Below are 15,545 nucleotides of genomic sequence, written 5' to 3'. Positions count from 1 at the left end.
AAACCGAACGCGTAGGATCCGACGCGCGAGCCACAGCCGAAAAGCGTTCAAGGGTGGAGTCGACGGAAGCCGGAAATCACGTGAGCAAGCCGAGGAATTTGGTGGGGCTTTTGCCAGCTCCATGGGTCCGCACTTGTATGCTACCTGTTCGCGGAAACCGCGGCTGAAATGGAGTTGACAGGCCGTGAAGTGACGCGAGGTCGAGGTGCCTAACCCGGACGCATCGGAGGCAACAATTCACCTATGTGACGTGAAGTGTCTGAAGCGCGGAGACAACGGTCTTACCTTCCAGACGCGCTGCCAGGCGTTAAGATGGCGTCCGAGCGAGAGCTGAAAGCCGTGGAGCGTATCAACCTCCGAAACACCATCAACCAGTGGAATGCCAATCGTCTTGACCTTTTCGAACTCAGTGAACCGAACGAGGTAAATGCGTGCTGGTGCTCCGGAACCGTCCACCCGTAACGTCAGTGTGTTTTGCCCGTGCCTCATGTGCGTTCAAATGTGTCTCGGGGGCCACCTTCGGCCCGAGTCTAGAAGTGTGTCACGTCAAGATGGCGCCTTGCTGCACTTGTATTACGCGGAATTGACGCTTTATTAGCGGCTTTGAGAGCTATTTTCGGCTTTCCTAAGACGTTGCTCAGCTCCGGTGCCAGCGACGCCACTGTCATCGGAGCACCCGCGGGCACTCGGGCGTGACAGTCGCCGTGAGCGGCGTCCTCGCTCGAAGCGGCATCCAAAACTTGGGTAGTCTCTGACAGTTTACGAATGAATGCTTACTGTGTCGCCCTGACTCATCACTTTTGTGGTAAAGTTGATAACATCACGGCTCCTACTCATAGTTTTGGTACCGATAATATGTGCTTGCTTCAGGCCACATTAATTTCCACGCTAACTGCAGGATGCTGGACGTTCAGATAACTCATTCCATTACACCTCTTGACTTTTGTGGTCGAGGCCGCTAGTTTCCACCTGTGTAATGAAACCTGTCTGCTATTGTACGCAGCCGTGTTCCGGAAACTTAGAATTGCAGTGTAAACAAGCAAAGCTACTGTTACTGCGTCAGCTCCGCACCTGGCACAACGTTTAGGGCCGAGCTCCTCGCGACGTAGACATTTGTCACAGAGTTTGACTCTGTTTTGCAACCCAAGCCAACGTGCTCATTGAAACTCGGCCCAAATATCACTGTTGAGTTTGGCCCACATTAATATATAACGTAACTCAGATTAGTATGCTGGTAAACCAACGAAAAAATTGGCATTTTAAGGGTGTCATCTTATTGCAAACATATTAACAGAGCATACACAGTGGTGTTCAGTGGATGGCTTGTGCTTCTCAATTGTACATGAGTTTCACTTCACGACTTGTGCACTTTGATGTCGGCCGTTATTAGAATTGCATGATGAATGCACGTTGTGTTACACCTCAGCTGCGCAGTTTTGTTTAGCATATTACAGTGTCAGTTTATGTGGCTGCACATCATGAAAGAATGGAGTTAAATTGCTTTGCTGTTCTGTCAAATGCTTACACTGAAAGTGAAAAATTATTTTTTAATCTTATAAAGCAGTAATAAAGTTATCTTAGTTATTAAGAAATGTCTACAATTTAGACTGCTGGAAAAACGTAGTTTCAAATGGTGCAGCTAAGAGCAGCTTCTGGGCATGTTATTACATTTGGAAAAGGAGTAGGCATGTCACAAAAAAGGCCGCAAAAATAGATGTCTTTGATACTGAAGCTGAAACAACTCCGACTTTCTGCTTACTGTAAGTGACGCACAATCCGGAACGCAGAGCCACCTTGTCTCCTATGCATATTCTTTGATATTACTTGGTGTCCACACAACACTGCAAGCCTCAGAGGTGAGATGCTTGTATTTGCAATATGTCTTCTAAGCAGCAGCTGCCCATGTCCGCCTAGGTGCCAATTAAAGGCTGTTCATTAAAAATTTAGTTACCAGCCATGTAACTTTGCCAAAATTGCTTCAATAGTATACACAATAGATGTATGTATAACCAATTTAGCCAAAAATGAAATTGCCATTAGCCTTTATTGTGTACCGCTGCAACTTGAGGTTACTAAAATACAAAAAGCATTCCACACTAAGGCCTTGTGGAGTGAAAATCTCGAGGTAGAAGCAGATTATAACTTATATTCTAAATATTTTATAGATGAATCAAAGGGCAACAATAGTGTGGGTGCTGCAATAATATGAAACCATTTAAAGAAGGAAATGTGACTTCTGTGTTATGCTACTGTGTTTACTGCAGGATTCTGTGCCATCGTCGGCTCTGGAAGATAATCTGACAAGTAGTGACAAATCTGTCATGTTCAGCGACCCTTTGATTCCTCTTCAAGAGCTCATATCTAGTCAGCTGTCAAGAAATAATTTAGGAAAGAAAGCACAAAATCAGTATACAGAATGTCATAGCAAGGACTTATATGTTGCTTTCTGGAAATGAGAGAGCAGATTTTATGACAGCTGGAACAAAAACATTCGAGCTATGTGATGTTCGGTTTACCTTGGCAAAGTAAGTGCACTTCAGAAACTGCCGATTTAAATATTGGCTGAAACTGTGGGACCAGCTGAAAGATGAATTTTATTGTATACAATATTTCTGTGAGAATGGCGCAGTTGTCACCCCAGAGAAAAAAAAACACTTTATGAGGTCATTCTGTGTCATCGAAGAATTGGCCACTCAACAGTTACCTCATTAAATTATATTGCCACACCATTCTATCACTAAAGTTGCTCATAACCTTGTCTTACATTTTTGACAAAGTTATTCCTGGGAATTTTGAGAGTGACAGCCCGCAAACAAATGTCATGAAACAAAACACTAATAACGCGCATGCCTTTTATCTTGAATCTTCTCATCCTTAAATAATAAAAGTGCAAAACAATAACAAAAACATGAAAATGATGCAGTTTTTTGTGTGTGTGTGTGTGTGCAGTTGTGCACTATCTCCAGGATTGGCCCACACTAGAGGCCACATTTCTACCAGTAAGCTCGCTATCATGCATAGCATTAGCCGCCAGCATTTTCCAGTAAACATTACGGTTACATAAGCTGCAGTTGCCCGAAGCCTGAGAAGCAGTTGGGGATCTATGAATGCTGTCGCGTTTCACTCTTAAAGGCGAAGCTTAAGCATCCTCCAAGTTTTTTTGAAATACTTTTGCTCTGTGATGTACAGCAATATTACTCCATCTTAACTAAGCTACTTTTAAAAACATGCATGTGCACAGCTGCTGCAGCAAAATATCGAAAATCCATCCATGCAGCCTTTATTGAGCACTGAGGCAGCTGGCAGCTGCGCAGGAAAGACGAGAGAGACAAGAACATGAAATGATGCCACATTCTTGTGTCGTTCCTGCACTGCTGTTTTAATACGTCAAACAAACTGACCCATCAATTGTGAAATGAACTTTTTTTTTTTCCAACCTTGAAAACATGCTTGAACCTTGCATTGCCTGAATTAGCATGTCATGATTAAAAATTGCCATGAAAACGTAGACGGAACTGCCATTAACTATTGCCATGTACACATGGATATGACTAGCTTGCACGTTGAATGAACATTGGTACCAGCTTCTTAACTGTACATAACGTGGGCTTGTCTGAATTTCACCTCGTACTTGTGAAATGTGTCAATATTCATTGGCAGAAGCGTGCGTCCAGTTTGTGATGCAATGTTGGCACTCATTACCAATTGACTTTCATCTATCAAACCTTGGTGGTACATACAGTATAGGTCTCGACTATTTAATATAAATTGAAGAAATCTCCATGACGCATGTGTAGATCTGCCATGAAAATCAGTTCAACCAATATGGCATTCATGAAAGTTGCATGTACCTGTCTGTATGTCTACATGCATTGATGTGTTGAAGAACTAGTAAGTGGCTCTATTTGCAGCACATTATAGTTGTGCTCAGTGGAGTTGTAACCTTCTCAGATGCTGTTAGCAATGTTGGGCCTTGTGAGCTGTGCAACATCCATTGATAAGTCTAGGGTAAAAATATTTATTGTCATAATGTGATTAGCTTCTATAGTGTCCAAAAAGAAGACTGCTTTGCAAGGAGACAGACATAGTTTTCGGTATTGCAGGGAGAATTTTATTGCTATATCAGTTATATAGACACTGCAAGTGAATGCTCGCTGTCGGCATTGCTGTGAAGTTCCGTATATATTTAGGGATCTTTAGGCTATATGCCATGCCATGCTATATGACATGGGGTATGTGCGGGTTATATTGCTACACCATTCTGTCACTAAAGTTGCTCATACCAGGTCTTATTCTTGACAAAATTATTCCTCAGAATTTTGAGAATGGCAGCCCACAAACAAATGTCATCAAACAAAACGCCGACTGCGCATGCCTTTTACCTTCATCTTCTCAGACCTAAATATTAAAAATAAGTGGGAAACAATAACATAGCTCAAACCTGAAAGTGATGTTAATTTTAGCCGCGTGGCGGTGCTCTACCTCTGGGATCGGCCGTGGAAAGACATTTGAAACATGCAGAATATGCAAAAGTGGTGGCAAAGTCGTTCTATGAAAGACGTCACCTTCAATTAATATAAAGAAATGAAATTGTCCGATGCAGAATTTGAACGGAGGACCCTTAGCACAACAGCTTGTTTTTACTTAGTTTACATTTACTTCAGTTCGTGCTTCCACTAGAGCTACGAGTCTTACACTTTGTGTAATATTTTAATATGTTGCTATCGCCTCTATGGCAAAACTGATATTTGTTCTTTAATCTGCAAATGTTTCTCCATGTGACTTCTATTAATGGTCAAAATGAAAACTGTCGTGATACAATTCCTGCTGCTATGAATAGCAGTTCTTACTGTTGCTTTATGGCACTGTGGCATTGACAAGGCCAGAAGCACATGAAGGTGACTTACTGCTGTGTCGGTTTCAGGACCTCGAGTTCCATGGGGTGATGCGATTCTACTTTCAAGATGCAGACCAGAAAGTTGTGACAAAGTGCATTCGTGTTTCGAGCACAGCCACTGTCAATGATGTCGTTGGCACACTCATTGAAAAATTCCGCCCTGACATCCGCATGCTGTCGGTCCCGGACTATGCCCTCTACGAAATACACGAGAATGGAGGTAACCTTCGTGCTATTTCCTCTGTACCGGCATGCCTTTTTAGTTTGGAAAGATAATTTTGATTCCTACACTGTGAGAATACGCATTGCAGTTATCTTTTACTCTACTTGAAACAGGATTACTATGCTACTGCTACTAAGGGTGTATAATGACCCACGTTGAGGGTGTCTTAACTTGCACTGGGCCTTTTTCTACAGTATGTGTGCCCTCACGATCAGTTGTCTATCAGGGTTTCAGATTAGTATTGGATGAGTTGATGCTTTTGGAAAGTATAACAATTTAGTGTAACAACAATGCTGAATATCAAGCTCTGTGTTTATTACCAATTGATAATGAGCCGTATTATGTGATATTATGGGCATCGCATGGTTATAATACTACCACTGCTGTCATTTTGGTTGGGGCTATTAGCAAACTCTGACAATGTTGAAAATGCTGGCAACAAACGAAAAGAACCAATTCTGCACATTGATGTTCCCATAGAATGCTAGCGCCAGTTGTTCATTCACCTGGCAAAAGTGACGAGCCACCTCCCTTACTACAGGCTCAGTCGAAGTCGACAACAGAGCATGTTGGTGCACTGTCTTCACATTGCACTAATACAGACTTTCAAAAGGGAATGACATGGGTACGCCTGTGTTATCCCCTTTCATGTATTTTCACACAGCTAGCAAGCAGTGTAACTTATGGAGCAGGGCAAGAGAGATTGACACAGGGTGTGTTGATCTGAAGTGTCGAGAAAATTCTCTGCACTGGCCAATATTGCAGCACAAGAGAGAGACTAGGTCCAGATCAACTAACAGAATTATAACTGCATATTTTTGAAACTTGTGCAGGGGCCACAGGGTTGCAGAAAATTCCTTTTTCTGCATCCTTGAAGCAAGCTACAGTACCGTATTAACTCGCATAATGTTTGCACTTCTTTGTCAGAAAAATTGTTGCAAAATCAGGGGTGCAATCATTACGCAGGTTAAATTTCCCGCGAAAAGAAAAAAAAACTTTTTTCGTCCCGCGTTTGCTACGGGACACCAAAACAAGAATCGTGTCAGGCCAGGCAAGCCGAAGGCGCCGAGCGTGATTTTTTCTTCTTCTCGTGAGTACATTGCGTGCATTGAAATAGTTTCTTCCGTATCAGTAATGAATAATAACATTAATATCGGCAAGTTTGCGGCAATAACATAGCCATGTCCACTTTGAGGGGACAGAAGCAGATGGGCATGCTCAGCTGCCAGTGACATAGAAACACATGGCCGGCATGCTGCGGAAACTGCGGCATTTGTCTTCGCTACTATCCTAATACAGCACGTTTCCATTAAGGGTGGGCGAATATCTTAGCTGTGTTACAAGCGTCGGCGTATGAATAGAGTACACTTTAACATATCAGTGTAAACGTGGCTACTATTGTTGCCGCTTGCGATTTGTTGCGTGCCCACAAGTGCAGATGAGAAGAATCGAAAGGCGCCTTTTTTGTTGTTGTTGACAACCATTATAAAGCTTACACATAATAACGGAAAGTTTGGTTGCAGCTTTTTTTTTAGTCATGGACGTGCGGAAAGTGATGGAAGTAATGAAATGAGGTATCTACTTAAGAATGTTTGGTGCGTGCAGACTGCTTGGTTTGTCTTGAAGAGTCGTTCGCGTAGCATTTGACAAATGGTAAGCGTGATCAATATTAGCTAGACTTGGCACACGACATATTGCTGCGGTAAGTTCGAGGTGCGATCACAACACGGGAAATTTTAAAAAATCAAATTTTGACGACAAAATTCAGGGGTGCGATGATTACATGAGTGCAATCATTATTCGAGTAAATACGGTAGTTCATTAGATCCTACTACCTTGCTCTTTCCACAAGTCTTATCCTAAAAATAAACTTCCCCATTGTTAAAAGTTCAAACATTAGCAGATTACAGAGCTCCAGCATCTCATCTCACCTCCATTTTTGCTAAGTGGCATATTTAAGTGATGCTTAGAAGACATGCAACCAACACTTGATTGGGCTTTTTGATATAGTAAACTGCATTTTCCTGTAAAAATTAACATTGTGAATTTGCTTAATGTAGTTTTATTTTCAATCCAATGATTACTAACATTAAAAGTTCACATCAGGTCATCCGCTGTAATACTGATAACATTAAGAAAGAGGCTTATATCTGCAGATGCCTTTTTCTTGTCTACAGCTATACACCAAGGCAGTTATTATATTCAGCTTATCTATGAGCATGATGTTGATAGCCTTGAGGGCTGCATGTATTGTGTTGTGAGGAACATTTATCTGCATATGTTGTTTTTTCATTGCATTGAGCAGCGACACGACTTGCTACTGATTGTATTCACAGAGGAGCGTAAGCTGGGTCCTGATGAGCGTCCCCTCTTGGTGCAACTCAACTGGCATCAGGATGACCGTGAGGGCCGGTTTCTCTTTCGACGCATGGACCACAAGTCTCGGGTGAGACAGCCATTGTCCGAGCCGCTCACCTGGCAGCAGATCAGCTTACCTTCATGTGTTTTTGTATGCTTTTTACTATATCTGTGTCCCTGCTGTTTGTGGAAAACAGCAGTGCTAATGGCAATTTTGGTGACTCATTTACCAGAATTTGTTGGTAGCAATAAGTACAAATGAACCTCGCATATAGCTTTGACAAAAGAAAAAGGAATTAGTGCTCAAAATATTGCAAAGGCACGATTGGCAAGAAGTACGTACTATTTCTGCACCTATAAACCAAAAAATATGTCCACCATAAAGGTACCAGTGAGCTTATACCATGCACCATACCAATACCATGCATTGCAAAGTTGAAATGTTTGGCAAGCAGCATTTTCACTTTTATTTTGGTGGTCCTATTTGTTGCCGCTGCTACTGTAGTGCCTGCTTTTTGCTTTTAATTGAGTTGTTCATTCTTGTCTGGCGATATGATTGTCGTATCTCTCCTTCTCTTATTTCCTTGTTCTATACCTATGTGTTTTGTGTGACTAGCTCTTCTATACCGTTGCCCTGCAAGGGTGCATATTGTCCTAGTGGCCTGCTTTTTGCATCCACATTTTGCATCCAGCACTGTGTGCTGCCAAGCATGGCTTGAGATCTTTGGCAGTGACTTATTGCTCAGTGTCTAAGTGTGTCCTAACCTTCCTTGTAAGAGCTTTGAAAAAGCATAGGGGCTTGAAGGGGCTAACAGTTCATTGTTTTATGCAGCTGCCAACCCTCAAGGTGGAATCATTGCGGTTTGGGCGCAAACTTTCACGTAGGGAGCACAAGAAAAAGAAGAACAAAGAACCGGTATTATATTCTTGTTTTTCTGACTCTCATGTGTACAACTGAGATGCGTACAGTCGCCGACCGTTTATTCGGGCCTCACGGGTACTGCGGAAATGTCCGAATAAACAGGTGTCCGAAAAAGCAGATTAAGAAACAAAAAATGAAATCCTTTATTTCCACAGTAGGCTTGAAGAAATCATGAATGCGCCATTGCACGCTGTTCCGTTCACACGCGATCAGATAAGCCTGAGTGTAGGAGAGGGTCATACGGTCACTACAGACTTTTTCATCAGGCGAGGAGGATAGGGCGCACCGAGAGGCTTTCCTCCTCTCTGGCTTGGGCGATCCAGCGCGGCGCTGCTTGAAAGTATTGCTGTTGCGCGCTGTGGAACGATTTCGAGATGTTTTAGATGGTACTTCGTGAAATTTACGCCACGTCCGTTCATATTAGGTCGTCAGGGAAGCTTTTCTGTGCATCGGTAACTACAGTAGGCAGAAATATCTATTGGGGGTGCAAAAATGTGACGCGCTTTATCAGCCGCAGTGTGTACATGTGTTGTGAACTATTTTACTTATATCTGTTTTAATTCAACAAAGAAAACCGGTGTTTCTGTATTAGCAGCATGAAATGGTAAATCTGCTCACTATCTGATCACTTGGTGTAGGGAGTAAAACACAAAGCATACTTACATAGCAGGGCCAGAGTTGCTGTGTGAAATTAGAAAAAAATGGTACTTCTACTCCCATTCTTTTCTAATAATCAACCTTCAACACCAAAATTTAGGAAATTATATTTGAAAAAATACTTTCTCACTCTAAACTAAAATAGCGGAGACCCGCGCCGAGTAACGGCAACTTCGAGGATGACGTAGGCCCTCGTCGGGGTGCACGAGCGCCCAACTGCAGGCATAAATAAAGTTGTCTCCAACCAATCTACGTGGTAAATGGTTCTGTGAGACGTGCTTACATAGCGGGGCCAGAGTTGCTGTGTGAAATTAGAAGAAAATGGAACTTCTACTCCCATTGTCTTTTCTAATAATCAACCTTCAGCCCCAAAATTTAGGAAATTAAATTTGAGAGAATACTATCTCACTCTAAACTAAATTAGTGCATCTCTTCAGTGTCCCTTTAACCCTTTCAGGGTCAATGATGTAAATATATGGTGCCGTGAACAAGTCCAAAATGGTCCGTGCCATGCATTTATTGCACAGTCTGTTTGTTTAAACCTTTGAGGGTTGATTTTTCTTGCCATATGCGACCGCCCAGGGTCGATATTTATTATTGCAGATTCCAATTCTTAGGAACTTATTTCGAAAAAAAAAAATTACCGTAATTTTTCTAGGGTGACCGTAAAGTGAGAAATAAATATTTTGCTTTAGTATATATGTACTCTTCATTAATGAATAACAACAATAAAAAAGTAAATAAACTTATATAAGAATTCAAAATTTGATGCATTGTTATACACATAGTTCAAGGCTTTGAAAATGCACTCACGAGAATATTTCGCAAGACTCAAATATTCCTGCTCTTACACTAATATGTACATCCATACCATAGTCGAACTGCTTAGGTGCGCGCACGCAAGAAAACTGCGTGGTTGTGTGCCCGTCAAAAAGCAAAACATGTGACAAACTTCCACTAATCTTCATCGCGAGTGTCAAAAAAAAAAAAGCAACAAAACGCATGCACGGCGGCATCCTTACTATGTGCACCCCCGTGAGCACTAAACGAGTGAGAAACGAGCGGTCGCCCTTTGAGCAATTAGTAGTGATATAGCCGTCAGTTTTGCAAGCGCAAAAAGCCCAAAGCGCTGCCTGCACTCGCCAATGCGTGAGCGGTAGTATATAGATGCGTGGGAGCAAACTAGCTCTAAAACCAAGACCTACTGTATAAGGGGCGACCTGCACGTGCGGCACTGCGCTAGCGCCGCTGATTTGCTTTTGCTTGTGTGTTTCTTGTTGTTGTTGTTTTTTTTTTAAGTTTTCCAAACCGCCGCCGCGAACAGTGGTGCTAATGCTCACCCCCACCTAGAGTCACTGGAAAAAATTTCAGAGTACCGCAAAGGTCGGGATTTGACTGGCAACACTGAGCAGCCACCGCCATATACCGTAACAACCGGACTATAGGTCGTACCGGAATATAGGTCGATCCCCCAACTAACGAATTCTCAAAATGAAAAAAAAAATTTTTCAATGGCAAAAGTATCGAAAGACCTGACACCCTTACCGTGAAACAAATGCGACTCAGGGGGTTGCACAATGGTGACATTATTTATTTAAATGCTGCTCGCATGTGCACCTGGCCAAGTTTTTAGCGGTATCGCGCGACCATCGACCCGCGTGCTTGTCAGCACCTTATTAAGGGCACTGAGCAGCGAAACAAACGAGATACGCGCATGTGTACACATGCCCTTACTTTCGCTATTTCGCCGCTCCGTGCCGTGATGACAAGGTGCTGACAAACACGCGGGTCGATAGTCGCGCGATACTGTTAAAAATTGGCAGGGTGTACAGTACACAGAAGGGCACGAAGTGCGCAAGCGCTACACCGAATCAGAGCAACGCCTTTCATCAGAGTCGGATGACGAGTGCTTTTCGCTGCCCAGTCCATAGGCGCGTGCGATCTTGCACGCAGCTCTCGGGCGGACTCCGCAACCTTGCCTTCCAGTTCTGCAGTCCACTGTGATCCGGCACGAAATGACGTTTTCTTTTGGTTGCTGCAAGTTGTAATACGTTGCTTTTGCCTCCGCCACTGCCGAATGCTCTTTTCGGATACTTCAAGTTCGCGCTGTGCCGCCAGGTTGCCGTGGGCTTCCGCGTACTCAATCGCCTTTTTCTTGAAGGCGACGGTGAATTGACGTCGGCTTCCGCTCATTTTGAAACAAAATGAAAATGCAGCCTTTAATTAATATAACTTTGCGACAATGGAAACGCAAAATGCCGGTGCCACACCATCCCCACGCCGCCATAGACGCTGCGCTGCTGCTGATGGCCATGGCGGCTGTTTACTTTATCCGCCCATTGTTGCAAGACTTCTGTAGTTTTTCCGCCAATGTCCGGTATATCGCGATGGTTTTTTGAAAAAAAGTTCGACCTATATTCCGGTTTTTACGGTACCTTCCAAGCCGACTGCGTCGTGGGAAGGCCGCCGTGTTGGAAGAGCTTGATATTCGGTGACACATAGGGTTGAGTGTTTACTGAGATACAAATACTTTGTGCCCGGAGATAATGGTTGCTGAGAACGAACATAAAATGTTATTTTGTGCGAGTTAATGCAGCCGGTGGTTGTTTTGCACGCCGATCGTGTTTACTGCTGGAACTGGGCTACGATTGTGGGCAGCAGCTTAGTGCTGCTATCGGGAGCTTATGCACGCGTTTTTCCCCTTACGCGGAGCGAGCTACGAAGGAAACATTTCGTCACTTCGAGCCGGAATGAGGCATGCTTGTGCTTTTGGGCATGGACATCGTGGACCACCGTCGGCTTCTATTGAATGTTTTCAAGCAAGACGAAACTAACACCTGACAGTGTCACAGGCACGTACGTTCATTGTATAATTTCACAAGCTAAATCGGATACATTTAATTTAGTTTGTAAACGGATACCGCGCGTTCTCGATTCTGCCGGGCGACTTCGTCCGCTCTATACGCACGACACACTGCGACTGCCGTGTGCGCACCAGTGTTTGGCCGTGATTGTAAGACGATCTGTTCACAGAAGGCGTAAAAACCAACTTCGATGACCATTTTGCGCACTAAATCTTGTGTAAGGCCAATATGAGACAGTTGCGTGATTACAGCAACGTATATGTACTTCTGTACTCAGATAATGAGGGAGAGTTTGCTACATTGTGATTTATGAACACGGCTGTCTAGTGCGTTCATGAGCGGTGACTCTTCTCAACTTATTTATGACTGTTTTCTTCGACTGCCAAGATTTGCTGCCTGTGTAAAAAAAAAAAGCAGGAACGCCTGCTGGTGACGCAGCACTTTTTGTCCTAAGTTACATAGGTGATGTATAAAATTCTTGTGCTTTTAGAGCGGTTTATGTAACATGCGTAGTGAAAGAGTGAAACTAAAGCTACTGCGTGTTCTGTTGTTTTGTATTTCTTGTTATGCATCAAGCACAACATTATTTGGGTATGTACCGTAGCATTTCAACATAAAACATAATATGTATGCTGACTTCGGTTCATTGCATGTGCTCGGCTTGCAAGCTCAAAATTTGAAGCATGCGTTGTGAATATTACCTGGCCGTTGGTTTCAACCTCAAAATGCGTATGTATAAATGAGCAAAGGATAAGTGGAAAAAAAGGAAGTATCATGGGCCTCGTATTGACCATGTTTTTATTGACTGCGATCGTCACGATCTGCGAAAAACAAGTGCCATATGTGTCGAGTGACTCGAGGCGAGAGCGCGCTCACGTGCGCGGAGAAATCATGCGAGTATCTGGTGCACGTGAGGACGTGGAATTCTCACGCGACATGTGTGCCTTCGCATGCCACGAGCACGGAATAATCGCGTGTGTTGAGCAAGAAACGCGTACACGTGTACCCCCGTCAAGTGTGCAAGACGCGAACGCTTCCTGCAATGAACTCCTATTTTTGTCGCACCGCTAACACCGCGTGCACTTCGCTTAAATATCTTCTAAAACAGTGCCGAAAAGCAAAAGCAAGGTGTACTTATACCTCGCACACGCGGGTGTTTTTTTGCAGGCTTGAAGTTCTCCCGGCCGATTCTGTGTAACCACGTAGAACGACGCTCTCGGTCATTTTTCCTGGTCGGAATCGAGTAAAAGATTTTTCCAGACTCGGTGCGGTTGCTGCATTCGAAGACTCAGCAGCCAGGCATGATTTCCTTGCAGTCAAACGCGAGCGCGACAATCGGAACACACACACACACACAAAAAAAAAAAACGTAGGGAACCTGCGCTAACTCAGCCGGTCCGCTCGGTGCTTGGAAGGTATATGGCACCCCAAAGTCACGTGGTACAGTTGGGCCAATGAACGCATCGGTGGCACGGGGAAAACGAATGCGGTACTCTGAAATTTTTTCCATTGACTCTACCCCCACCTACCCCCAACCCCGTGGCCGGCCGCACACACGGGCAGCAAGCATTTTCAGCGAGAGCACGAAAGAACGCAACGCACCCGCGTGAAACAATCGATTAGCTGATTGCTTGGTGATCTGTTGGTGTCGCTAGATCTTGATTACCAGATTCTATTTCAGTGAAACTGATTCTCAGCCCCGTGGGCGCCGACTTTCACGTTTGCGGCTTCTTCATACACGATGGTTTACTTCTGCTAACCGTTGTGAAAGTCAAGCGGCCGAGCATCAAGAGGAATTTCATTTCATGAGTTCCCCGTGACCGATATTAGAAACCAATGGTTGAAACATTAACACAAAAAAAAAATTGGCTGGGGCTTAGCTAAGCTTAAGCCTGGATATCTCGAAGCGAAAAGGTTCGGTGATGCTTATGGTTTAGCTGATAGTTATGCTTTATGATTTAGCTTATGGTTATTCTTACGGTTTAGCTGATGGTTATGCTTTATGATTTAGCCTATGGATATGCTTACGGTTTAGCTCATGCATATGCTTTGGTAAGCTTATGGTTATGCTATACATGTGCCTTGTGTAGTTATGCAAATTGCTTATCAATGATATATACCAAAAGCTATGCAGGATTATTAATCTTCTTTATTCATCGTTGTTGGGCACATTGTCTTGCGATTTCTGTACAGCCATAAATACAGCTCTCTGTATCGGTAGTATCACTCTTCTCCTTCCATGTTGAATGTGCACGCCTGTTCTCTGGCAAGCGGTTATATAGTTGGCCTCCGCGATAAACACGCGCTTGCGGCGAACGTCAAATGACGACGCTAGCGCGCGGCAGTGGCCCCCTGCGCCGACTCCGAACACGCTTACGGAGCCAATTCCGACACTATTTCAATCCTAGCAGCCGCGCTGCCGCGCCTTCAAAGTAGTTTAAAATTTCATTGCACTGCACAGCGAAGATACCAAATATCTAGGGCATGTATCACATGTATCGATGCACATTTTTCTAACCGCACCCTGTCAATAATGTGAAATGCCGAGTTTACTGCAGCTCCTCTGCGAATTTTTACCGTCATCACCGTACTCCTGAAGGCAGGGCCGGAGCGTTTCGGGCGTTGCTGTGAGGGTGAGCACTGGTGGCCTCTACCGGCATGCTTGGTCCCTACTCAATGATCACGTGGTATTTCTTCGGCCGTACGCTGCCGTAGGCGACCACGGGATGCGCAGGTCACTCTTTATACAGTAGGTCGTGTCTAAAACAAACCATGCAACGAAAACCGAGAGATGGAGGCGCACGAAAAAAATTCCCTGTTTTCCCACATAGTGGCAGCACATAACGAAAAGAAAAAGTTAGGAAATTGACGCATTTTTTAAATGTACAGACGGCACCGTAAATATACGGCATCGACCATTTTTGGACTTGTTCGTGGCGCCGTATATTTATGTCAGTGACCCTCAAAGGGTTAAAAAGCATGCTAATTTCTTAACTCTTTCTTTCCTGGCATGTGCTGTCACTATGTGGGAATACAGGGAATTCTTTTCTTGTGCCTCCCTCTCTGTTTCATCGCATGGTTTGTGTGCTCCGGTGCATCGATATACTACCGCTCGCGCATTGGCTCACGTTGGGGCAGGCGGTGGTTAGTTTGGCTTTTGTTGTGCGGGCAGTTTCAGCTTCTTGCACTCGCAAAACTGATGGCTATGCCATTACTAATCGCTCAAAGGGTGACTGCCTCTTGCTTGCTGGTTTATTGCTCACAGGGGTGCGCATACGAAAGATGCTGCCGTGCATGCATTTCCTTTCTTTCTTTTCTTTCTTTCCATTTTTCTTGAAACTTGCGATTACTACCGTATTTACTCGATCCTAATGTGCACCTGTTTGCTGTGACCTAAAAAAAGAAAAGTCATTTAAAATACCGTGCACCTCATTCTCTCCTACAAAAATACAACTTTTTCTCATTTCGAGAAACAAAGAATTACTCCAAATGCATTAAAGTTGCAATAAATAAAAAAAGTCGCAGTTTTGCAGAAAAAGCGAAGCATCGATACAATAGCAAATTAATAGACAGCTACAGTGAAACCTCGTTAAACCGTAGTTGGCCAGAGCTCGAAAAAAGTAC

The 15,545-nt window shown here is 43.8% G+C and overlaps 1 protein-coding gene across 2 annotated transcripts in view; it reads left to right on the top strand.

Annotated features, from left to right (window-relative positions):
• The first annotated feature begins 106 nt into the window (after window positions 1-106).
• The window catches only part of cno (adherens junction formation factor afadin), a 113,254-nt gene continuing 97,815 nt past the window's right edge, over window positions 107-15,545 (top strand). Inside the window, exons 1-4 of one of the 2 annotated variants that reach the window (XM_065424805.2) lie at window positions 107-423; window positions 4,925-5,117; window positions 7,457-7,566; window positions 8,311-8,394. In XM_065424805.2, coding sequence (XP_065280877.1) covers window positions 313-423; window positions 4,925-5,117; window positions 7,457-7,566; window positions 8,311-8,394 — 498 coding nt within the window. In that variant the 5' untranslated portion in view covers window positions 107-312. The remainder of the gene's footprint in view (window positions 424-4,924; window positions 5,118-7,456; window positions 7,567-8,310; window positions 8,395-15,545) is intronic. The other variant, XM_065424806.2, reaches the window with a different exon arrangement.

This window comes from Dermacentor albipictus, chromosome 6 (assembly GCF_038994185.2).
Source record: "Dermacentor albipictus isolate Rhodes 1998 colony chromosome 6, USDA_Dalb.pri_finalv2, whole genome shotgun sequence".
In the NCBI taxonomy this organism is placed as follows: domain Eukaryota; kingdom Metazoa; phylum Arthropoda; class Arachnida; order Ixodida; family Ixodidae; genus Dermacentor; species Dermacentor albipictus.
The sequence above is the reverse complement of the archived record's forward strand: the minus strand, read 5'-3'. Positions and strand labels throughout refer to the sequence as shown.